Source organism: Talpa europaea, assembly GCF_964194135.1.
Source record: "Talpa europaea genome assembly, chromosome: 16".
In the NCBI taxonomy this organism is placed as follows: Eukaryota; Metazoa; Chordata; class Mammalia; order Eulipotyphla; family Talpidae; genus Talpa; species Talpa europaea.
In genome coordinates, this window is record NC_140084.1 from 46545815 (window position 1) to 46571649 (window position 25835).

General features: G+C 51.7%; 2 protein-coding genes across 2 annotated transcripts; one reads left to right on the forward strand and one right to left on the reverse strand.

Moving 5' to 3' along the window:
- Positions 1-5762: 5762 nt before the first annotated feature.
- EMP3 (epithelial membrane protein 3 (MAM blood group)) lies at positions 5763-8231 on the forward strand (the record flags this gene model as incomplete). Its single annotated transcript, XM_084256759.1, has 4 exons — positions 5763-5840; positions 6131-6233; positions 7009-7149; positions 7985-8231. The coding sequence occupies 4 exons, from the start codon at positions 5763-5765 to the stop codon at positions 8152-8154; spliced, it is 492 nt and encodes a 163-aa protein (XP_084112885.1). The 3' UTR covers positions 8155-8231.
- Positions 8232-9459: 1228 nt separating this feature from the next.
- Positions 9460-24386, reverse strand: TMEM143 (transmembrane protein 143; the record flags this gene model as incomplete). The annotated part of the gene is made up of 9 exons (XM_084256970.1): positions 9460-9534; positions 9872-10071; positions 10728-10917; positions 13161-13440; positions 14368-14498; positions 15754-15948; positions 21627-21731; positions 23760-24000; positions 24364-24386. 9 exons carry the CDS (start codon positions 24384-24386, stop codon positions 9460-9462), a joined length of 1440 nt encoding a protein of 479 aa, XP_084113096.1.
- Between the last annotated feature and the right edge of the window lie 1449 nt (positions 24387-25835).

Below are 25835 nucleotides of genomic sequence, written 5' to 3' on the forward strand. Positions count from 1 at the left end.
CTCCGCAGCAGGGCTGTTTGGGGAAGTGGTCACGGTGGAAGGCGAAACCCCTGCCAGGCTGTGGGTTCCTACCTGACCGAGTCTCTGCTTTGTCTTTGGTGCTCCAGGCTCACTGTTGTGGTCTGGTTGCTGGGGAGATAAGGGACCAATGAGGCCTAAGGACAGCGGGAGGGGTGGGGACCGAGGCCAGGAGGAGAGGCCGTGGGAGGAGAGGCTGGGGATCAGGGACCTAGATGCTGCAGCCGACCTGCTGTAAAGAGGGGCGGGTGGGAGGGGTGGGGCGGGGGTGCTGTGGGAGGAGGGGGTCGCGAGGGCAGTAGAGATGGGCGGAGGGGTCCTGAGAGGGGCGAGGCAAGGAAGGACGCGAGGGGCGGGCTGCGGGCGGCCTAAGAGGGCGGGTGAGGAGTGGGCTGCGAAGGACCGGCCTTGCGAGGGCCTTGGGGGGCGGGGGGGGCTGGACGGGGCGGGGGCGCGGGCGGGGCTTCGGGGCGTGCGGGACAGGGCGCCAAGACCTGCCAAGAGCGGAGCTGGAAGGGCCTGCGAGGGTTGGGCTGCGGCGGGAGCACCAGTACCGTGAAGGGCGGGGCTGCGGGGACTGGCAAAGGGAGGGACAACAGTACCGCAGGGGGCAGGGCTTCGGGGGACTCCCCGGGGCGGGGCCGGGCCCCGCGAAAGGCGGCACAGTGTTCTTGTAAAGGGCGGAGCTTCGGGGTCACACGAGGGGCGGGGCCGGGTACCTGTGGGGGCGGGGCCGGGTACCTGTGGGGGCGGGGCCGGGTACCTGTGGTGGACGGGGCCGGGTACCTGTGAGGGCGGGGCCGGGTACCTGTGGGGGCGGGGCCGGGTACCTGTGGGGGTGGGGCCGGGTACCTGTGGGGGCGGGGCCGGGTACCTGTGAGGGCGGGGCCGGGTACCTGTGGGGGCGGGGCCGGGTACCTGTGGGGGTGGGGCCGGGTACCTGTGGGGGCGGGGCCGGGTACCTGTGGGGGCGGGGCCGGGTACCTGTGGTGGACGGGGCTCCGGGGAGCGGAGAGCGGCATGCTTGGCAGAAATCGCGAGGTGCCTGGTGAGAAGGCGCTGCAGAGAAGCTCGTCCCCAAGCTCGGCGGGGGCCGGGGGTCATCAGGAGGCACGCACCCTCGGGGAGCCTGCGGGAGGTCGGGACGGCCCGCACGGAAGCTCGGAACTGGGGCGCCGCGGGCTGTGAGGGGCGGGCCGCGTGTTTCCGAGGGGGAGAGCGCGGAGCTGGAAGAGCCTGCGGGGGCAGGGCTGGGAGGGAAACGTCGGGAAGGCTTGGGGGCTAAGCCAAAGCCCTTCGGAACAGGGCGCGAGAGATGCGACTCCCAAGCTCATTAAGACCACGTTATTTGGAGACCTCAGCAGCAGGGAGGCGGGGCCGCAGCCGGGAGTGGCGAGAGAGACGACCGCTCGCCGCTGCCTCAGGGCCTCGCAACGCTCAGTACGCATGCGCAGCTAACGGCCTCCAAAGCAGCCGCCAAAAAACGCTTTGCCGCCTGGAGTCCGCGCACTCGGAGGCGGAAGTGGGCGGGGCCTGTGGCGCATGGTACCGCCCCTTCCATCCGACCACGCCCCTGGCTGGGCACGCCCCCTCGGTGGCCAGCTGCTGCCCACGTGGGCCGTCCGGGAGCGGGCGGGTAGTGGGCGCCTCTCTCTTCTGGCTGGGTGTGCCCAACGCCTGCGGTTTCCTGTGGGAGGAAGCGGCAGCCTACGGGCCCTCTGCTCAGCTTGTAGCCTTGGAGGCCCAAGAGGGGGAGATCCCACCACCCCCCTCCCTTACCCTGGTCTCACCCTTCCACAGGACCCTAGCGTGGGAAACCCCAGAGCAGCCTCTGGGTACTAAATCTGACGCTGATTCCACTCAGGGAACTTGGCTCAGAGTCCTAGCCGCCTATTCTCCACCCCAAACCCCCCTTAATTTTCCATCTCCACTCTTCCAGGCACCCAAGGCCCATCCACTGTCCCTGTCCTCCATGAAGAGCACATGACCTCCAGCCCCTAATATTTCCCCCATGACGTGACCAAGACACTAACACAACTGGAGATTGGCAGTCTGAATCCCAATCTCTCTCATCTAGGACTCAGGCTCAGGACTGCTTATTCCCCACCCGTGGAAACCCTCATTTAGGACCCTCTTGGGGTCCAAATGTTATAGGACAGGGAGAGGGGCAGCCCAAACCCCGCAAACCTGCCTATTCTAAATGGGTTCTGCCATCCGCCGCATCAACACAAAACATACGAGACTTTAATGGGAAGGAACTTTAATAAAACTAGGAAACAATACAGGTAAGGCAAAGAGTCTAGTTTCTAAATGAAGCATCCAAAGTGACCCATCCCCTCGTGTGTAAAACTCCATCCAAATGGGATCGGCCCAGAACAAGGCCCCAAAGCCTGCCACAAGTCTAAAGCATCTTCCAGTGGGGACCCACAGAAAAGGGTCACAAACAACCAGACAAGCCCGGAAGGAAAAGAGCAAAATCAACATCCAGATAAAAGCTGCCATTGTCACCTCCCCACGGGTCTCACCCACATCTGTGTCACCCAGTCCACGACCAAAAGACAAGTGCAGTTTCTTCACGTGTCTCTAGGCTCCATGCGCCTCCTCCAGGTCTCCTGGCTCCATCCTGCTTCCTTCCTCAGTCTCTTCTGCAGCTTCTCCTCTTCCTGCTCAGCTCCACCCTCCCTTGGGTGGGGCAGGGAACCTCCCCCTTTCCTGGGGACCACCCTGTTACAATCCCCCCTTTTAATTTTTATTCCACCATATCTATGGTGGCACAGATCTGGACCACCCTGTTACACAAAGGATTCAAGAACTTACACTTCCCCAAACCTAGAGATCTTGAACTAAGGTCCTGAATCCACTGGCTCCAATGCCTTGTATAATCAGCACATACCATAATGCTTATAGGTGTCAGGAACTCTAAGGAACTACTAGGATGTATTTATTATTACCTCTATTTTACAAAGAAACTGAGGCATAGAGAGATTATTAGTAACCTGTCCCAAATTATAGGCAATGGCTGCAGCAGCTTGGGTTCAAATCCAGCCAGTCTGGTTCTAGAGCGTGGGCTCTACAGCTTCTGGGTCTCCCAAGCAACCAAGTGCCTATCCAGTCACTGAACTGCCCATCCCCATGACCCCTTGGGGAGACCAGATGGTCAACCACCACCTCGTCTTAGACTCCATCAGACACCCAGAAGTCCCATCATCCAGTTCCCTTCCCTGCCAATGACCCAGGATTTCAGTTCTCTCTCCTTCTGGTCTCTGTGCCTCACTTTTCATGAGCACCCAAGCTTCCAAGAGAGCCAAGTACATACTAGTCATCACCTACACACACAAACGCCCACCCTAATTCAGATCCCCAAGAATAAATAAATAATAAGAGTTAACATTAAATCCCTGGTGCCATACTGCTGTTTAAACCCCTCCAATGACTTCCCACTGCACTTAGAATTAAATGCACACTCCTCCCCTCAGTTTCAAGGGCGCTCTTTGATTTTCCTTTCTACCACTCCCTCTGGCTCCCTACATTCAAGCCACACTGGCCCTTCTGTCTGCTCCCCAAACAACCTGAGCTTGTTCTCAAGAGCCTTGCAATTCCACTCCCACCCCCACCCTCACCCCATTCTGATAACTCCACTCTTCAGGTCTCAATTCAGGTTATCACTTCCTCAGAGAGGCCTCGCTCTGGTTGAGGTGGCCTTCCTCCACCTCACTTTCTCCTTCAAAGCACTTAACACTATCTGTAATGTGTCATCTTCATGGATACGGTTTCTCTTGCTACTAAGAAGGTAAGCTCCACAGTAACCGTAGGGTTCGAATCTGTTTTCTTCATTATTAACAAGTAGTTCCTAGCAGATGTCCAATAAATGTTTCATGAAGAAAGGAATGGATATGTTAAACGTGTTAGTGTGCTGGCATCACCTTACTCATTTAGAGTAAGTCTTAGTATTATCAATACTAGTATATAGTCAGTATTATTAGTATTTATTGCACCTACCTCACAGATTTGAAAACTGAGGCTCAGTTGAAATAATTGGTCAAAGTTCCCCCAGCCAGGAAATGGCACTGAGATTCTTAACTTCCATCTCCTTCTAAAGTTTTACACACTCCCCTTCCCATCACCTGACCCCCCACCATGGCACCAATTCACCAGTCACCAGGAATTCCCACTCCTGGCTGCAGAAATCTGGTCTCCTCCCTCAGACTGCTACCCCTCCAAGTATTCAGTCCTAAACCTCATCGGGGAAAGCTGACATCCGGTCCCAGAACCAGACCCAGCCCAAACCAGGAGCAGTGGTGGCCTGAGATCAGACCCTCCCACCCTCTGATGCTTGCCCCACCCCAGGATACCCCTCCCTCCCTCCAAGGACTTCTCCTCTCAACCCTGTTAGGGAGCCCCTGAAGATGCCTGTCTGGGGGCAGTGGGTGGGGGCCCAGAGAATGAGGAACCCGAGAGCCTGGGCCCTCCCTCTGGCTACAGACCTCAGCTGGGTGCGGTGAGGGTGGGTATAAAAGTGCCGGTATATATTCAGAGGAGCAGAGGAGAATCCAGGAGAGCGCGAAGAGAGAGAGGAGGAGGTAGAGACAGGCAGTGAGAACAGACAGAGTGAGACAAGAGGCAGAAGGACCGAGAAAGAGACAGGGAGAGAGAGAAAGAAAAGGTTCCGGGGTTGGAGGGAAGGAGGGAGCAAGTCGAGTCGGTGGGGCGAGCGCGCGAGCGAGCGAGGGAGGGAGGAAGGCAGCGAGGGAGGCGGGGGGCCTCGGAAGGGTGGAAGGAGGGAGGAGAAGGGCGGGGCACGGAGGCCTGAGCGAGGGACGAGACTCCGACTCTGACTTTCTCAGCCGATCGGTAAGTTTCCAGTCCGTTATTCGGACTGGGATTTCTTGATTTCCTGGGGAGTACGTCAGTTTGGGGAGGACCCCTGTGGAAACCCTGGTGATTTAAGAAGTGATCTGGTAGCACTCAGGGTGAGGACTCGGAAAGGGGTGGGGCCAGGAACGTTTCGGGGGTCCCAGCAGACCTCGCCACCCTAAAACTTCCTGCAGATTGTCCCAACGGCAGTTCACTCTCTCCTGGGGAACCTGAGGTCAAGGCTTTTACCTGAGAACGCTTCAAGTCTGAGGAACCTTCAGACCCTCCCTCCCTTGCTGGACACTGAAGGGTGGTAGGAGGCTGACTCCTCCCCTGCCCTATCCTAAGATGGGTCTTGTGTCCACTTTCCCACCAGGTGTCCAGCAGGCACCATTCTGGCAGCTGGGTGGGGTGGGGACCTCATGGGCATAACCAGGGAATGGGGTTTCCCTGGTTAGTGCTTGGAGGCAAGATGTGGGATGAGTCACCAGATGACTCATCTGACCCCCCTCATCCCCCCACCCGGGGAGAGGAATGGGGTGAGTCAAGGATGCCTGTCCCTGGGGGCAGCCCCCAGCTTCTGAGAAATCTGGAGGGGTGTCAGCTTGAATTTTTATATCCTGGTACATATGTCTCCAGGGATGGAGCTCTGAGGAGAAGGGAGCTTCATTGCTAGTCTTACTCCCTCCAGGACCTAAGAGCCCATCCCTAGCCCTCTCTACCCTCCTAGGGAATTTAGGATCCCAACCTCCTCCCTCAGACTTAAGAAACCTGACCCCCAGCCCCTTTCTCCATTAGACCTGGGAATCTGGACTCAGGATTTGGGTATCTCACCAGCCCCTGTGCCAATTTCTTGAAAATACCATCTCCTGACGTCCTCCACTGCAGACATGTCACTCCTCCTGCTGGTGGTCTCTGCTCTCCATATCCTCATTCTCATCTTGCTTTTCGTGGCCACTTTGGACAAGGTAAGTCTACTGGAGGCCCTGGGACCTCCAACTTTCCTGCAGACTTGAGCCACATCCCATCCTCTAAAGTCACCTAGCCCCACCTCCCCTTCTCCCAGCATTTACCCCTCTGAGCCACATTTCTGACCGCACGTCACTACTACCACCTCACCAGCCCCTTTCATACTAAATCCATGCTTTCCCCAGTTCAGCCCCTGCTTAGTATCTCACCATTTTTCCAAACTGTTCCCACCCACCTGCCTCCTGGTCCTGCCCACTTTCTTCCCTAACTGCTTCTCTTTCCACCCCAGTCCTGGTGGACCCTCCCTGGGAAGGAGTCCCTGAATCTGTGGTATGACTGCACATGGAACAATGTCAACAAAACGTGGACTTGCAGTAACGTCAGTGATAATGGTAAGGGCTGAGGGGCATCAGTGACTAGTCTGCAAAGGGGAGGGGTAACCCCAAGTCCTCTGCCAGGACCAAGGATTGGGGGGTCCCCTGCCCCACAGGCTTGAGTAGACAGGGCTGAGTCCCAGTGCTGAGTGAGGATGAGCTAAAAGTCCCCCTCATCACTTAGAAAGAGAGGAAGCCATGCGTTAAATAGGTTTAAGGAATGGGGGGAAACCACTCAAGATTCCAAAGTTCCAAGCATATGGGACTAGGGTTCTGAATGGATGGCTCGACCCAATTTGTCCAAGTTCCAAGAGGGTTGGCGTGGAACCACATTAATATTCCAAAGAGGTGGGACTGAATCCTTGTAAGGTTCTGAAGGAGTGCTGCCATATGCATCTGAGAGGTGCACAGAGAGCTACATCCACTAAAATTTATAAGCGAAAGATTGTATATTTTTCCCCTCGGAGCAAAGAATTTCTGCACTCTATTCAACTAGTACTAGAGGTAGCCAATTCAACATAGCAAGAAAAATAAATAAAAGGCATAAAAATGGGGAAGATGTAAAAACGTCACTATTCCTAGTGGACATGTTTATGTATAAAATTCTAAAACAGCTTCTGCAATTGATAATTTAGCAAAGCTACAGGAATCAAGCATCCAAGTGATACTGCTAAATATCTAAGGTTGTATGGCTCTAAATGGAGAAGGTTTGTGAGCTGGTAATGAAAGCACAAGCAGGTGGAACTAGAACTCTGGACCCCCTGTGACTTCTACCTCTACCTCCTTATTACAGGCTGGCTAAAGGCAGTGCAAGTCCTCATGGTGCTTTCCCTCATCCTCTGCTGTCTGTCCTTCATCCTGTTCATGTTCCAACTCTACACCATGCGTCGAGGAGGACTCTTCTATGCCACTGGCCTCTGCCAGCTGTGCACCAGTAAGCACTGTTCCCTGGGAGTTGAAGGGTAAGGAGGGGACCTATCAAGAGGCTGGAGGCCCCCAAAAACGGACATCTGGTGAAAGAAAACAATTCTCAACAGCCTGAGGACCACCTCAGGTGCTATTTGAGCTACCTCTGCTCCAGGGACTTAAGAGCTGTAGATTTCAGTGCTCCATGGTGGCTTGTGGTATCTATGAATTACGGGGGATGGGGTGAGCGAGGAGGCTGGCCCTTAGGGTTTCAATGAGGATCGGGGAAAGGAGTGTAGGCAAATGATTTCAGTCACAGGGATGGGAGTAGGGTTAGGTGGCTAATCAATACCCCAGGATTCTGAATCACATTAGTACTGGTTTCACAATTATCACGGTGACCAGTTCCGACTTCTTGTGAACCTACGGTGTAGCAGACACACCAGGGAGTTTTAAGTACTTTTTTTTTTTTTTACTTCAGGTGCAACAGCTAAATTAATTATAAGTCCTCAGTTTGGGGAGCAACATCTCCCGGGTCTGCAAAGCACCTCTCGTTTTATTAATTCACTCTCTGAGTACTGAGCTTGTAGAAAGGCACTCAGAACAATTCCTTGGACGGGTGGATGAGTAATTTATCATGGTCTGATTTTACGGAGTAGTCATGGGAACTCAGAAAAATTAAATTGTCCAACCCCCGGCTGAAGGAGTCGCGTTGCTCAGAGCGAGGGAAGCAAAACCACAACTCCCAGAAGGCCGCTGTGCCGTGCGCTCGCCCTCTCCGGTAGCTTCTTTGCCCCTTGGGTTGTTGGGGAATGTAGTCCAGTAGCGAGGACCGCAGGACACGTGATTCCGTCTCCCCGCAGGCGTGGCGGTGTTTACCGGGGCGCTGATCTATGCCATCCACGCGAAGGAGATCCTGGCTAAGAGCCCGCCGGGGGGCAGTTTCGGATACTGCTTCGCCCTGGCCTGGGTGGCGTTTCCCCTCGCCCTGGCCAGTGGCGTTATCTACATCCACCTACGGAAGCGGGAGTGAGCGAACCGACTCACCGGCGACGCCCCCAGCCCGCGCCCACCCCACCTCTCACCCCGGAACCCCAGACCCCGCGCGTCCTCCACAAAATAAAACGGTTTAACCGCCGGCTCTGCCTTTGCCTTCTTGCTTCCTTCATCTCCAGGGACCCCTGCTGCTCACGCTGGATCTCTTCTGATTCTGGGATGGCCCCCCACCATCTGCAGCTCCGCCCTCAGAATGTCTAGCTACAGATCCCCCGTCCTTTTTACAGGACCGGCAGCCCCAGGCCCTGAACCCTCCCATTAAAAAACCCCAGTGCAGACCTTCAGGCACTTTGGGAAGATACAGGAGTGTGGGCTTCCCCACCTCCCCTAGTTGCACAAGGGTCTGATACCAGGCCACTGGATTTCTTTCTTCATCTCTCTCACTCTGCCCTTTCCTCTGGGAAGACACTTCCCTCATTAGGACACAAGCCCTCTTCTTCCCCCTACCTCCAGATGCTGCCTCTAGACCATGAGATAGTACCATCCTTCTCAAGGCTTACCCAAACCCCATCAGGATACACGGGGGGAGGGGGGGTTGGGGGGTTGGGGGGGGACACCGAGGAGCAGAGGAAAGCTGGGAAGCTGGCTCTCACATCTGCGCACTGCTGTGTGCAGTGAACAATCTGCACAACTGTACATGGTCACCCTACCTCCTTTCCTGAGGTATCGGGTCCTCCCCAACATCCTCTTCTGTGACCCACTGCTACTGTATTTTACCAACTACAAGCCCGGTCCCTAGGACTGTTACAGCTCTCTCTGCCCAGTACCCACCCCATTTCCGGAGACTCAAGAGTCTTCTTTCCAGGACTCAGGTGCCTTCCTTCTCTCCATGCTCTGCAGCTACCCCACTCGTTCTGGTATGGTAAGCATGATTTATTTCTTTTGGAGAGAGGACAGGAGAAACTGATAGACTGATAAATATTGCACAGGCCATTGTTGAGGGGAAATGCAGACCGAGGTAGTTTCTTTAGAAAGGGTGAGGGATGTGGGGAGGGAAAGCACCTGAAGTTGTGGGGGCCCCAGTGGAAGTGAGTCTTGGAGTAAGAATGGTCTCTGGCCCACAGCTCTGTGCCTGGCACAAGTCTCCCAACCCCTTTAGCCTGGACAAGCTAGTAAGTGGCTGACCAGATGCCAGCCTGCCTGCCTTACAAGCAGAGGCAATTGATAGAAAGATCAGGTTTCCTTTAGAAATTCTTACTGGTTGCTTCTAGGCAGCAACAACTGGCTGCCCAAGGCTGATGGTGCCCAGCAGCTGTCACTGGCAGTTAGCCAGAGAACAGGGCTAAAAAAACATCTCATTGGCTGTGGACTGGAGCTCCTCCTTGGTGAATATGATGGGCAGTTCGCCCAGAACAGGCTAAAAAGACAATGATATATAGCCTTGGGAGGGTACAGTTTAGCAACTGTGCCATCCTCAGCCAAACGGGGGTGGGCCTAAGAAATGGACTAGAAGCAGAGCTAATAAGCTGTGATTGGCTGTTAACCCTAAGAGGTGGGCCCAGTAAGTGGAGGCTGCCTTGATTGGCAGATTTAAGACTTACAATGTAACAGGAAGCCATTGCCTGTGAATGGAAAATGGGGAGTGGTAAAGCTTAGCAGCTGTAACTGACAGCTTGTCATGGAGAAGGCGGAGCTTAGTCCCTAACCAGGTGGCTGGGCTGAGCAGCACAGAGGTTTCCATCATGCGTGCTCACTACTGGTGCTGCCTGGGGGAACTGGGAGGTAACTACAGTCAACGGGTCTAGTTTGGGGAAACCTGGAGGTGGGTACATCCCGATGCTGGGGGTCAGGGCTTGCAGGTGGGCCAGGGCCCGAGTTCCGTTGAAGGCCACCTCACAGCCTGACTGCGCCAGAAGCCAATTCTCCACCTCAGACTGGAGCCACCTGGAGGTCTCTGTGGGGGTGGGGGGGGAAAGGAAGGTGTGAAAAGGTGACGTTGGTACTAGGAAGGAAGGCCTGGAGGGCTGGAGGGGACTGGAGGGAGGGTATACTTGAAGCCAGAAGGGGAATAGGACAAGGCCTAAAAGGGTCTGACTAGATCTCTCATCTAGGGCCAAACTCTCCTGCAGATCCTGTTGCTCAGGTAAGGGTGGGGGCTCTTGCTGGGAAAAGAACAGGAGAGAATAAACAAGAATCACTTGCTGGGAAAATGTGGCCTCATGTACAGGAATGAATTCACAGGGAGTGTGGGGGCCTAAGTAGCCGGGAGGTATACCACAGCAGGAGTCTGATCCAAGACCCTATCTAGCTTGAGGTCAGGAAAGTGAGGTTATCCCAGGGAGGGGCTACACTCATCAAATTCAGAAACGGGGTTGAGGGTCGGGGTCAAGTTGGAAATGGGTAGGCTTTACCAGGGGGAGTGGGGATGCTGTCTCATTAGGGTGGAGCCACTTGGGACTTAGAATGAGTTTGGGTCCTGCAGGGGCAGGGCAGAGACAATCTCCTTGGGTATGGGAACCCACCTCCCACAAGGGGGCGTGGCATATTAAGGGCGGGGCTGTGGCATAGTGGGCAGGGCCATAACTGTAGGGTCCTAGGGTCCAGTCCTACCCTCTGGCAGGTCACTTGCACCCTCGGGCCTCCTAGCCAGGAAGCTGTGTGCCAGCAGCGCCTCCTTGGTATGCTCGTCCTGGGCACGCTGGGCCAGTGCACTGAGCAGTTCCGAGTTGTTGGACGTGCTGCGGTAGTAGAGCATGTGGGCCAACTCCAGCGCCTGCACATTGCGCAGCTGTCCGAACATCTGCAGGCAGAACAGCCCTCACGATGGAACCGCCCTTTCAGCCAGCTCCCTGGCCTACTCCCACACCGCCCAGATCGCTTCTGTTCAGGTCCAAGGAATGGGGCCCGACTATATATATTCTGTTACAATGTAATAGGAAGCCATTGCCTGTGACTGGAAAATGGGGAGTGGTAAAGCTCCCACACACAAAGACAGGTCAACAGTTTTTAGCCACTGCTGCACTGATCTGCTCATCTGAGCCATATATTATGAATTGGTTCAAGGATTTCTAGACCATTGCAGGTGTAGCCGTGGAACTTTTTATGAAACAATGTTCCTTTTTTAAGAAGTTCTTCTCTTTTACCCACTAAATTAATTCATGAACTGGGTTTTAAACTAGGCCCTTAAGAACCCAAGAGACTCCGCAGCCCCCCAGAGCCACTGAGAGGTGGGACAAAACCCATCTGGGCTGGGACTCTGCTTGACACCTCTCACCCGCCTCCCTATTTTAGTCTGGCCCTTCGCCTCACTCCTCCCTGGTAGCTGCCCTCCCTCCATGCTAACAGTGCTTCTAAGGCTCCCTGCTGCCCTGGGGATAAAGCCCAGGGCCCTTATGTTGGCAATCAAGGACCTTCCCACCCTCTGCAGCTCACTTCTCCAACTTGGGAGAGATCCCACAATGCGCTCACCCAGCCCTTTCTCTACCAGGCCTAATCCTTCCCTTTCAAAGTGTGACCCCTGCTTCTGAGCACGAATGGCTCCCTGCTGCCAGTCCTTCTCAGCAAGCATTCCCTGGCTATTTTCTGCGGGATTTATTACCAGTCCTCCTAAGAGCCCGTGGGGATGGCTGAAAACAGCTTGAAAACCAATGAACCAGCACAGGAATGATTGGGTACCACGGATGCCTCCAGCCAACCTACACGCCTGGGGCCGGTGCCAACACTGGGGAGAGTCAGTAAAAGGCAGCCCTCCAGGCTGACTCAGCCTTGAGACGGGGCCCACGGCCCCACCAGCAAAACACAAGTGGGGTGTCAGCCCCAGCCACCCCTCCACCACCAATCCTTGAATGGTGAACAACCTGTGCAACTGTATGAAGCGGCCCTGTATTCAGGTGGAGCAGAATAGTTAAAAATATTAGGCCCAGAGTTTCCTCTTCCGTTCATCTAGGCTGGAATCCTAGAAACTGCATTTATAAACTATAAGACAGCATCCTCAGTAAGAGTGACACCCAGGCAGGATGGGGAAACACAGACTCCAATTAGTAATAATAATCATCAGTAATAATAGCTGGTTAGTAATATTCATCCTCACAGCTGCTTCTCCTATATCACCCCTTGTACCGTATGCCAGACTCTATTCTCAGCCCCGGAGACATATTCATCCATTCATATTTATATCAGTTTTTTTTTTTTTTCAAAAAACCAACCTTTCTATTAGTTTAGCATATTTTTAAAAAGACAGTACATTTATGGCCTACAAAGAATAATGATTTTAATTTTTCTATCATACTAGTAGCTTCTAGGGGGGAAATTCTTTGTTTCAGTAAGACTGAAAAGCTCCCTAAAAATATGAATTCAGACTTTTTTTCCTATGGAGTTGTTGTGAGGAGAATCTTTTTTTGGGTCCCTCTTCTGGCCTTCCCTGGGTCAAGATCCCCTCTTCCTCACGCCCCCTGCAACCTAGGCACTGCCACACCTGCTCTGCTGGAGACACATACCTGGACAGATACTGTCTGGCACTGCATGTAAAGAATTCATTGAATCCCTGCAAGAGCCCTATGCTGTTGTCCTCCCTGCTTTCCAGACGTGGGAGTTGAGGCACAGAGAGGTTAGGTAGCTCCTTTAACACAGCAGGAAGAAGGTTTGCAGAGCTAGCTTCAAACCCAGGCAGTCTGGTTTGAAAAGCATGTCCTTCCCCACCTCTTGGAGCCGTGAACATTCATTTGTTGAATTCTCAACCAACCCTCCACCCTCCAAGGTGGACTCAATGTTATCCCCACCTTCCAGATGAGATTCTGAAGTGCAGAGAGATCGAGACATTTACCCAAGGTTGTGATGAGTAAATAAGGTAAAGAAGGAGGGGAGAGAAGAGCAGAAAAGGGAAGTGGGGGTAGAGGGAGAGGAAGAGGGAAGAAGGGGACAGGAGGGCATGAAACAGCAGGAAGCGGGCATAATATATGAAATAAATCACAAATACAGAGTGACCTAACTTTTGGCTGAATTCCAAGAAGCAGGGATTGGGAAGGCATGGGGGTGGACTCTTACCTTGGAGGCACGCAGGCCCATGAAGGCAGCAAAGAGCAGCAACAGCAGGGAGGTGGCCATCTTGAGGTCTGATAGCACCACCATGCCCACATTGACGAAAAACATCACACCAGACACGACGAGTGTGAGGTTGAGCAGCGCCCGCTGCAGGGTGGGTGTGCGCACCTTCAGCTCAGGCAGCAGCTGTTCTAGGCCCTCCAAAGGTGTGTCCTTGAAGCTCTTCAGAACCAGGTGCCCCCGCCTTGTTCGGGCTGCCAGCACCACCCGCTTAAAGTATCTCCTGGAGAACAGAGACGGGGAGTAAGGGCAGCCTGGACTACCCCAAGAAGCCTCCAATCTCAGGACACAGCCCTGACTCTGCAGTCACACAGTCCTTTCAAGCTACTCAGTGACAGAGAAAGGAAAAAGCAGAAGTAAACTAAGTACCCAACAAGAGGGGATTCGTTAAATAATGCAACCCCCTGTTACTGGACAAATAGGCTGCGTTTGATTTTATATACTTGACAAATGAAGAGCTGAATAAAATTCTTCTGTTCAGCTAACTTTCAAATTCTGCATACGTTTCAGAGTGCCAGAGAGTACTATGGGGCTCTGGAGAGACCGAAAATGAATCAGTCATTGCCTTTGTGGAGCTTAGTGCCCAGGGTGAGAGACAGATCATTGAACACACAGTCTCCAAGTATAAATATCTCCTTGGAGTAGATTCAGGAAGTGGAATTACTGGTTTCGGAGACATGAGGGCTTTTTTGTCGTTCATTTTGTTTCCTTCTGTTTTTTTGGATTCGTGACTATATTTGACAAAAGTAGTTGATAAAAGGTTGAGTGAGTTATAGGTCCACTGGCCAATTGTGGGAAGATCTGGCTCTCCTGACCCCACCCTGTATTTGCATATCATCTGTTAAAGTTATGATGTTCATCAGAACCTGGTTGTGCCGCTCCGCTCTGCCACTAAACTTTCCTCTCTGAGCCTTAATTCTCCTCATTTGGAAAATGGGGAATAGCATCCCTGCTTTTTCTCCTTCCCTGGGACTTACAGTACTTACTCTCCCTTGGAAAAAAGTCAGCCTTTGGGTGATGCATCCCTCCCGCTTCCTCAACTGCCCACCCAGGCCCCAGACACCCAAATCCAGACACTGACCTGTCAGTCCCCTTTCGACTCTAACCTTGCTCCCTTCTCGCTGCATCTGGGGAACAAGGGCCACCTCACCTCTCTGCAGGGGGTGACTTGATGAAGAAGCCACGCTTGGAGCCCACGCTGGACTTAAGGGGCATTTGCCCGACTCGCTGGCCCAGAGCCCAGAACTGCATGTAGATATATTGATCCAAATTTATTGTCACCTGCCAATGGGGGACAAAGGAAAAAGAGGCAGCTGAGCATGGGCTGGGGTGTGAACGTGGGATACTGGAATCTGATGCCTCTCCACACAATGATTCTCCTCATCCCTTTCCCAGTGTCTAGGCAGGGCAGTCATGTGCAGCTGTCCATGTTGTATACTGCACAATGGCACATCATCTAAGATGGCACCATTTTATCTTAGTCACCTTTATAACCATAATTTCCTAGAATCTAAGATGCCACTGATTTTTAAGATAGTCCATTACTTTATGAAGTGAAGTAGATAAAAGAAAAATATTGCCCATTAAACTATGTCATACTGAGACTTGGAAGTCACATCCCAATTTCAGAGCTGACAATATATGACTTAAACAAACATTTTAAAATCACCAAAATATGGAAATTTTAAAGATTTTAGTATCTTTATTATAATTTTGTTTTTTTTAAGGATGAGCCTTTCGTGTTATTTTTTTTTTAATTTATTTATTTGGGCCTCCCTGGTGGCGCAAGGGGTTTAGCACTGCACTATGAAGCAATCCGCAGCCTCTGGGGTACAAGTTCGATCCTTGGCTGTCCAGGGAGCAACCCACATGACGAGACAGACCTCTCCTGTCTCACCCGCTGCTCCCCTCAGCAGTATGCTTCAGTAGATCCTCCTATTCTGTTCCCCACTCTGTCTCTGATGAATCCTCTCACCCCCCGCATCTCTGGCCTGTACCCCAGCTCTTGTATGCATAAATAAATAAATCTTTAAAAAAAAGGTTTATTTATTTATACATGCAAGAACTGGGGTGTAAGCCAGAGGAGGGGGTGAGAGGATTCACCAGAGAGAGTGGGGAGCAGAACAGGTGGATCTACTGAAATACACTGCTGAGGGGAGCAGCAGGGAGACAAGAGAAGCCTGCTGCATCATGTGGGTCAGCTCCCTGGCCAGACGGGGATGGAACTCATGCTGTAGTGGCTGGCAGTGACTTGACAGCTCTGTCTTTAACCCATGGGCCACCAGGGAGGCCCCGAGCCTTTCATATTAATTATTATGATAATTTTCTGGCAGAAAATCTCTAATCCTAGGTATGTCTTATGATACTTTTCCAACAGATGGCAAGAAGTAACCTGAGAGAGAGGTACCTTTTTCTAATTCCCCAAAGGTATGACTGTGCTCAGGACTACAACTCCTAGCAGCCTCTGCCTCCCTAAGCTTCTACTCCTGCCCAAAGGCCTCCTGGGAGTTGGGATTCTCCTCAGGAAGACTGGTACCTGGACCTCATCCTGAGGGTGGTGGACGGCCAGAGCATAGGCCAGGGCATCCTCAGACAGCGGAGAGAAGTTGGCCTGGGCCAGCAGGGGCTCCAGAGCCTGAAGCACCTCCTGTTCATTGGACAGACGCTGGGGGTCCGTGAGTGATGGCTCATCCAGGGTCTCCCTGTCAGGGTTGATAGGGTCATACAAGGCCTAGGGAGAAAGTCAGAGACAAGGAAGATGGGCTATGCCACAATGGGAGAGATTGTGGGTACACTCAAGGATGAAGAAACTGGTCACACAACCAGAAAGTGTTAGATCAGGAGTCACATATCCACTGCCGTGTGATGACCCTCTCCAGGCCCCTGTGCCTGCAGCTAGCAGGACCACACTCCATATTACAGCCTGAAAAGCCTGCCAGGGCCTCAAACCATAATCCCTCTAGGCAGTCTAACCAGACACCGTAGGTTTTATTCCTTCAGGCACAGGGACTTTGCACACGCTGTTCAGGGACACTCCTTTGTTCCCTCACTATCTCCTACCCTTTCTGCTCTTGTATTCCTACTCTTCCAACTTATTACAGCTCCTTTTTCATTCTCAAAAAGGCTTCCTCCACTCCCTTGCCAGTCTATGTGGTTGGGCAGGGCATGGGCTGCATATAGGTGCCAGATCTAAAAGGCACACTGTAGATGTCATAGACCTGCGTATTTGTGTTCGCCCTTTCTGACAGCATTCAAGGGGGGTTAGCAGTGCTGTCCAATAGAACTTTCTGCAGCAACATAAAGATCTGTGCCATCCAGTAGGTCACCACTGGCCACCAGTAGCTAGTAAGTCCTTGAAACATGGTGAATATGATGGGGGAGTAGATTTTTTATATTTTACTTAATTCTAATTACTTCAAATTGAAACAAATACATATGGACAGTGACTACCACATTAGACAACGCCAACTAATGTGCACACCAACCCTGGCACAGAGACCAAGCACAGCTTTGCCAGCCAGTTGCACGTGTGGTGCCCTGGTCTTCACTGTCTGAAGGGCCAGCTCACTGAAAGCAGCATGTTATCATGGCCCAGATTCCCTCAATGGAGCCCAGCACAGCACATAGCACTGGGCCTCACATGCACACCAGCTGCAAGAGAGATTGATGTCATTGGGTCTTCATGGCAATCACTGCTGCCATTTTTTATCTTCAAGTATTCCCTTGGGGACCTCAAGCACCATCTGTCCAATGACAACCCCCAGATTTCTGTCTCCAGTCCAGATGACTTCCCTGAGCTCTGGACTCACACAGACAAGATCCTGCTCAGCACCTCCATGTGATTGTCCAGGGGCCTCTCCACACAGGCTCCAACAGGCATTCCCACCAAATCACTGTGTCGTGAACTCAGGCTCAGAAACTCTTCCACCAATCTGCTCCCTGGCCATCTTCCCAGGCTCCTCTCTTCCTCACACTTTCAACCTATGAGCAAATCCTAGTGGTACCAAGTGCAGAAAATAGTCGTGGGCCATATATTCATACATAGTTCCCAGATCCCCAACCACCTAGCAGCCCCATTGCAGTTCCCGTGTCCACCCAGAATTCTGCTTTCTGGATGTGCAGAGTCACCCATCACTTAACAGGCAGTTCTGAGAAACCATGTCCTCAGGCCATTTAATCATTGTTTGAAATTACAGTATAATTACACAGCTGGTGATGGTAGAGTCTGTTTCACACCTTGGCTGGAAGGTACAGCCTATGGGGACCACCACAGAAGGCCTGTAACTGACCAGAAGGTTGTTAAGCGATACATGATTTACCTAGGATGTGAAGACTATAGACAGAAATCCCCCCTTCTGGATTGCTGCCCTGGCCTTGCTGCTGTCTTCCTGCTCACATCCTCACTTCAAGTCTGTTCTCCGCATGGCCACCAGAGGGCAGATGTTTTAATCTAAGTCAGCTTTCCTCCTTCCTCTGCTGAGTCCTCTGAGCAGTGAGGTGGCTTCCACCTCACTTAGAGTCAAAGTCCTCCTTGTGTCCCACAAGGTCTTGCAGCAGGATCTAGCCCTGGTCTCCTGCCGCTTTCATCTCTAGTCCTGTCCCCCTCACTCACTTGGCTCTAGCCCCACCAGTCTCTCTGCTGTTCCCCCTACCCGCCACACACACTCCTGCCTCAGGCCCCCAAGGCTCACTCTCAAACTTCTTCAGGTCACTGCTCAAATGTCAGCCACTTAGGGAAAGCTTCCCAGGACTACCCTGCCTAAAATTGCAAATATCACTCCTTTGTTCTTCTCCTAAATTAGGGTTACCAGGGTTAGCACAAAACAAATGACAAGATGCCAAGTTGAATTCAACATTGAGATCAACAATCAATAATTTTTCAGTTTAAGTGAGTCCCATGCAACATTTGAAGATTGTAGTACATGGGACATAATTAAATAAAATGAAAATTATAGCTTATCTAAAATTCATCTTTAACAGGCTGAAGAAGGTCCTCTAAAAATCTAGATTCCCTCTGAATTGTAGAATACAACCTCCTTTGGAAACAGAGTTTTCCAGGAGGCAATGAAAGTAAGGATACGGATGACTTCATCCTGGGTTCGGGTGGGTCCTCAATCCAATGAGTGTGTCCTTGGAAGAGACAGAAAAGGACACGGAGAGGTGGGTAACATGAAGATGGAGATGGAGATGGGAGCAAATGTGTCTGCAAACCCAGGAGTAACAGCCAGCAGAGAGGCACAGGATGGTGTCCCCTTAGATCCTTCAGAAGGAACCACTCCTCAGGGGTCCCACATACGAATTTCAGGATTCTGGCCTCGTGAAATGTGAAAATCAATGTCTTGTTTTCAGCCACCCAGGTGGAGGACATTTGTTATGGCGACAGTGAGACATGAACGTACTGGACGCCCCGTACTTTGGCTGGCAACCTTACATTGAGTCATTAACAACCCCTAGCATATTTGACTTCTTCACTTTGTTGAGGGTCTCTTTCCCTCGTGAGACCATAAACCATGAGGCAGACACAGCCATCTGTCATGTTCACCCACGTGTATCCCCAGGACCTGGAGCCATTGGGGGACACAGTAGGTGCTCAATCAGTATCTGTCAAGTGGATTCGATAAGTGAATAAGGGGAATATGGGTTAGAGAGAGATCACTGGCCAAGGTCAACTGCAAGGGCAGTGAACAATGAAGTCATGCTGACTTTGAACTGGAGCTGTCCTATTTCTTTCCCTGCCCTGAGGTGCTTTCTCAAGTGATTCAGGTTATCAGCCAATGGTCATCCAGTGTGTCTTTGCCACCTCTGCTGCTTCCACCCTGCCCCTTTCAGCAACTTGGTTTCAAATCCCTTGCCTCTGTAGGAATATGTATATGCATTTTCCCCCTATATATCTTTTCTATGTTTATACGTATTTAAATATTTATAAGAAAACAAATTTTAAATAGTTTAAAAGAAAAAAAACCAAGTTCTGCCTCTAGAGGCCACAGGAGCTCCAAGTAAGAGTCTAAAGGCAGGCAGGTCATGATGGGTAGGAAACTACATCTCAGGCAGTCAGGAATCTTGATGGCAGCTGGTTCTCAGTGCTAAAGGCAGGATTGCTGAGCCTGATAAAGAACAAGTACTCAGCCATGAGGGGCTGGGGAGCCCACAAAGCAAAACGGGGGACCTTTTGTGTATGGGGAAAGGGTCAACTCAGCAGGTCTGGGCTATGCAAACTCCACACATTCCAAAGGCCTGGCCCTTACTGCCTCCTGGGAGGAACCTGTGAAGCCCTTGGAAAGTCCTGTCTGATAATCTATGCTAACAATGTGCTTTATGGTGGGCCTCGGTGTCAACTTGACCCCTGAAAGGGCTGAGTAACCAATAAAAACTTGGAACACCAAGTCTTTGGTGACTACCAAAAGCTTACACCTGTTCTGTTCTGATCCTGGTTTCATCTGCCTATTTCCTCTAATTTTATTTTATTTTTTAAAGATTCATTTTTATTTATTTATGCATACAAGATTTGGGTGTAGACCAGAGGTGTGTGGAGAGGTGAGAGGTTTTACCAGAGACAGAGTGTGGAGAATAACAGGTGGATCTACTGAAATACACTGCTGAGGAGCAGTGGGCAAAACAGGAGAGATCTGCTGTGCCATGTGGGTCAGCTCCCTGGGTGGGGATCAAACTTGTGCCACGGTGGCTGGTGATAGCTTGATAGTGCTGAGACTTTAACCCCTGTGCTACTGAGAAGCCCCTCTTTCCTCTAATTTTTTTTTTTTTAAATAGAGGCATGTTTTATTTATTTATTTATTTGTTTGTTTGTTTTGTTTATACATGCACTGTGTACAGTCAGAAGCGCGGGAGGGCGAGAGAATTCACCAGAGCCAGAGCGGGGAGCAGAGCAGGCAGAAGGACCGAAGTACACTGCTGAGGGGAGCAGCGGGCGGCAGGAGAGGTCTGCGCGCCATGTGGGACCCTCCTCTGGAGGCCGGGGAGCAGCCAGGGATCGAACCGGCGCCGCAGAGGCCGCGGGCAGCTTCGCAACCCAGCGCTCAACCGCTGCGCCACCGGGGAGGCCCCTCTTTCCTCTAATTTTAATCACTAACGTTTTGCTGTGTAAATGATTACTGGGAGCAGAACAGCTTCCCTGAGCTCTGAGGTCCTCTAGAAAAATCACTGAATTTGGGGGTAGTCTTGGGGACCCCCAATACTAGCAGGATCCTGAAAAGAGAAGGACCCTGAGGATTTTCCTTCCTGACACCACACTCCCCTAGAGCTCCACCATCCTCTCTGGCCACATCTTGTCTTGTCTGTGCCCTTCATCGGTACCAGTTTCCCTTCTTGATCTCCACACTGGCCTTCCCCAGGGCTTAATCCAGAGCCACCTCTCCTCTCTGTCTATGTTAATCCCCATAGTGGTCTCATTTAGTGTCATCCTGATCCTCCCAAGGGTTGTTTCTCAATCCAGGGCCCTCCCTTGACCTCCAGACCCCACATTGTGTCAACCAGGCTGGCTAACAGGCAGCTCAAATTCCTAAGTCCAAAACTGAGCTCTCAATCTTCCCTGCAGATCTGGCTCCCGCCTCCGCCCCATCTTCTGATCTCAGTAAAAGGTAGCGCCATCCTTCCGGAGGAGCAGGTCAGAACAGCCAGAGGCAACCCCTGCCTCCCCTCTCTCCCTCATCACTGTGCCCACACAGCCAAATGCTCATGCCTGCCAACTGTGACCAGCATCTGACCACTTCTCACCACTTCCACTGCCATTGCTCTTGTGGGAGCTGCCATTCTCTCTCACCATGACAAACATAACCAACTCTTGGATGAGTTTTCTGGCCTGCACAACAGTCAGAGGATTCTAGTAACTCTGAAATCAACTCCATAGACTTCCTCTGCTCAGAGCCCCCTTGGGCTCCCAGCTTACTCAAGAGTCAAAAACAAAGTCTTTACCACAGCCCACAAGGTCAGGCCCAATTTGCTCCCTTCCCTTCCTGCTTTCATCTCCTACCCTCTCTCCCTCCCTCACTCCCTTCCAGCCACAGCAGTGGCTTTGCTGTTCCTCCAACACTCTAGGCCCACTCTTACCACAGGACCTTTGCATTTGCTTTCCCCTCGACTTTGTATCAGTCTGAACTCATCTATCACCTTGATATGAAAGCTTTCCCTGACCATCCTAACACAGGCCCACACTCTGCCTCACTCTTTTTCAGAGCACTTGCCACTCATCATTCTAGGGTATCATCTTTTGAATGTATTGATTGATTTATCATCCCCCCCATACTGGAATATCACCTCCATGAGTGTGTAGCTTTCTCTGTTCTAGTTACTGTTTAGACCAGAGTCAGGCTCCAAACAGGTGCTCGGAGAATTTTTGCAGAATGGATGGGTAATCAAACAAGCACCGTAGGACCAGAAGGGCTCCATCCTCACCTGCAGTCGGGCCAGGATGTGGTGGTAGTGAAACAAGGTGCAGAAGTCCACATGGGCTGAGAACTCCTCCAGAGTAGCCTTCTGCGCAGGACTGGAATGGAATTCCTGTTAATTCAGGAAGCAACACTACTCTTTAGGCATCTTTCCCCTTCCCGTAGGGAAGTGGGGAGGGAGAGGATTCTTTCCCTGACAGCCCATACACACAATCAGAATCGGGGTTTTAATTTTTTTTTTTTTTTGGCTTGGAAGATTTAAAAAAAACAGAATAAAATGAAAAATTTAAAAATTTTAAACTATTAAAAAAGCAAACAATGAAAGAGAAAAAGAGAGAAAAAAACAGATAAGAACAAAGAATATTTTAATTGCAAAGAAGTAAGCAATGAAAGACCAAAAAATTAGAAAGGAAAAAAGAAGACAGAGAAAAGGTAAAAGAAGGAAAAAACCCAAAGAATAAAGTAAAAAAAAAAAATTTAAACCACCAGTGGAAAGTAGAATAAGCAAATAAATGAAAGGCCAAAACAAAGAAAAAAATAGAATGAATAAAGATAAAGAAAAAAAACAGATAAACAAGGAAAAGAAAAAAAGTTCTTGCTTGGTTTAGGAGGAGGTCAAGCTGAACCAATTTTACTGACCAAGAATCTGAGGTCACCTGGAAGACTGAAAATCATATGGTTTAAATAGCATCCCCTAAATCTCAATTCCACCCCAATCTAAGGATTCCCACATGATGCTTTCCATAACATTGCTGTTTTGTTTTCCCAGTAGCACCCATCATGTTATGAGATTGAACTCATCTGCACCTGAGTCCTGGTCAGGCCCCACTGTAACAGAAGCTTCCTGAGAGCAGGGACCTGGTTGCTATCATTGTTTTATCCATGGTCCAGCACAGTACCAGGGACCCTCGCATCTTTTGGGGATGTAATTTAAAAAGAAAGAAAGAGGTGCTGAGACAGCTAAAGGCTCAAGTTCCTGCTCTGACACTTACTCGCCAACCTCCACACAATGCTTATTGTGTGCCAGGCACTGTTGGCCTGCATCATACTATCCTCCAGAGCAGGCAAGGGGGTGGATAGAGTTCTTTCTCTCATTTTTCAAAGGGGGAAATGGCCTCAGGAAAGCTACTTGCTGAGTGTCTGTTCAAAGAGAAGCTAAGACTCCGAGGCACATACATTGAAGGGCTTCTTTCGTCCTCCCACCTCAGTGCCTGAGCCTGGCTCCTTACTAGCACACAGGACCACACCCTCTTTCTCAGAAACTGAAGGTGAGAATTTTTTGTCATTATGTGTGTCCCTATACAGGTGTCACTTAAGTATGTAAGTATAAAGTCCAGTCCAAGACTTAGTACATGAATAATAATCGTTACATGGATACATGATAATTCTCAATGACAAGGATGATAATGATGCTGATAGTGAGGTAAGAGTTCAAGTACAGAAACAGGACCAGGAGCAGGGTGAGGTGAATGAGGTGTCTAAGGATGCAAAATTTAGGGGTCTCTCAGGGTCAAGTAAGTGCCTAATCACCTCACCCTCGTCCCCACCTGCTATGTAGTCAGGTCGCTTGGGTTCAGATCTGGAGCATGATGTCATGATCTTGGATCTATCACTTCCCTGCTCCTGATTCTAGAGAATTCATTTGTAAAATGGGGATGGTGGTGATATGTCTCTTACTGGGTTGTTCTTATGATTCAACAATACATGGGAAATGCACAATAGCACAATACCACGTAGTAAGAGCTCAGTCTGATAGCAATTATGATTATACATTCCTAATAATCATTAAGTAGAAGCAATAGTAGTGATGAAGATGAGTGTTAAACCCACTTGCAGAAGGGAAAACCATGCTCCAGCGACTGCCTGTTCAAACCTCCCTCCTCTAGAGCAATCTAGAGTAGGGATCTATGGTGCGTTGGGATCTATGGTGCGTTGGGATCTATGGTGCGTTGGGATCTATGGTGCGTTCGCATCTCAGCGCTCTTCCCTTAGAATATACCAATTCACTCTACGCCCCGTGGGAATGAGAATTGGAACTACAACTCCCAAGAGGCGCCCCCGATAGCGTATAGGGTCCTGCCACCGCGAAGCCTGCCGGGAATTGTAGTCCCCAGGCTTTGGCTCCCTGGACTGCCGGTACCTGTATCAATAGGCGGAGCAGCTGCTCCTTGGAGAATGGGATGAATCTTTCGCGGTACTGATGGGCCCAATCGCGGGGCTCCGTGGGGTTCCACATCTTGCGGTACTCCCCAATCTTGGTCGCCAGCGATGACAGCGCCCGGGGGGGCCTGAGGGGCGCTGGCAGCAGGGGCCATGCTCGGACCCTGGATCCCCAGACCCCCCGGGTCACATGCAGCATGGCTAGATCCTTTCCCCGGAGCCTAGACGAGGGAAACGGGCAAGGTGCAAAGGTCACCTGGGGGGAAAGCGCCCTTTCCACTTCCACGTTCAACCTCCAGGGGCCGTCCCGATCCCAGGCAGGGCGCAGAGCCCTTCCGCCCGCCTCTTAGCCCCCCTTGCCAGTCTCCTCCTACACTGCTCAGTTGGCCGGAGTCCCAGACACGGGTCAGAGGTCTTAGGTCCTGGGGCGTTTTGCGGGCCTAGTGACGCTGTGATAGTACAACTAGCCTCTGCGTAATCTAGGCGCCGAGGTGGGTTTTAGGAGCAGAGGAGATGTCGGAAAGGCTACACTGGGGGTGCGGAGCGCCCTCCCGGGTCATGCAATCCTTCGCCCGCTCCCTCACCTTAGACAACGCTCGACTGTCATTGAGCCTCCTGCGCATGTGCAGAAAGGGGCAGCTTGGGCCCCTGAGGTTGGGCTTCAGTCAGCAATAACACGCATGCGCAGCTGCGTAACTGTGCTCTATCTCAGTATATACACTGGCTCATCAACTGCGCATGCGCATTCTATGTGCCTTGCTCCACCGCAAACCTATTTGGCGCATGCGCTACAAAAGGGTCGTCTTATCCTCCTGCTTCAGAGAGAGGGGGGCGGGCGCGAGACTCCTGGAATGAGGGCCAGGGGGCAGGGCAGGAGACCGCTCCCTCGCGCAACCGGCCAACGGCGGGCGGCCCAACGTCCGCTGAGACCACGCCCCCGTTCGTGTCCGCTCCTGAGTAGGCGGGAAAAGAAAGGGGGCGGGACTTGGGAATAGCCAATCAGCTGTGACGGAGTGAAAAGGCGGGAAAAAGCGGAACCAAAAGAAGGCTGAGGTGGTGCCAGGGACCAGGAGGGGAGGGTGGGCGAGAGGAAGAACGCTCCTACAGGGGACGCAAACAGGGCCTCCAGAGTAGGGGTGACTGTGTCAGGCAGTGTCACCTCGAAGCCCTGCCACCTCCATTCCACGTCCTTAAACGGAAGACCCCAATTCTAAGAAGGTAGCTTAGTGGGGGAGGGGCATGGCCTCCTAATTCTGAGGGGATGGCCTAGTTCTGAGTCCATGTTACCCACCACATCAGAGGTCCAGTCTCTCAACTGGAGGAAATATGCTTGAGTTTGTGAAGCTGCCCCTGAATTCTAAAGGCAGGGAGGGGTTATTCTAAGGAAATAACTCCATATCCCTAGGACAGCCTAAAATGGACCTTGAGATGCCTGAGTTCTCCATGATGGCTGCTGTAAGCGCCAAACCTGTAAGGGGTTCCTCTGGTTCAGACCTCACCGGGCCTCTCATCTCCATGCCATCTCCCCTATGCCCTGGAAATTGTGTCCTCTCAGAACACAGTCCTGATGGGCCCTCTGGCTCCTGTCTGAGGGATATGACTCCCAAATATCCCAGCCCTCTCCCCATCCCTTCTTGCTGGAATGGGATCTCCTCACCCTACACCTCCAACTCAGGGACCGTGATAACCCCCTCACCCTACAGCCTTTTCACTTAGCAGTCCTGACTCCCTGGACTTCCAGCAGCCCCTTCACCCATACCCTCTACTCTAGGATGCCGTGTACCCCTACATTTGGAAATCTCAGGAGCCCCATTCCCTGCACCCCAATTCAAAGCATCCTCAATAACTCTCTCACCCTGCACCTTAAGCTCTGGGACCCCCAGCATCCTCCACACTCCATAGCCCAATTCCTGACAACCCCGGAAAACCCCTTACCCACACAACTTCCTTCCTGGGGCCTCCTAGCACCCTTTCACCCATGCCCCTACTCCTGGTAGCCCCTTTACCCAGCACCCCAGACCCTAACATCCCGCTTCGTCTTGCAGCAGCTGAGCTC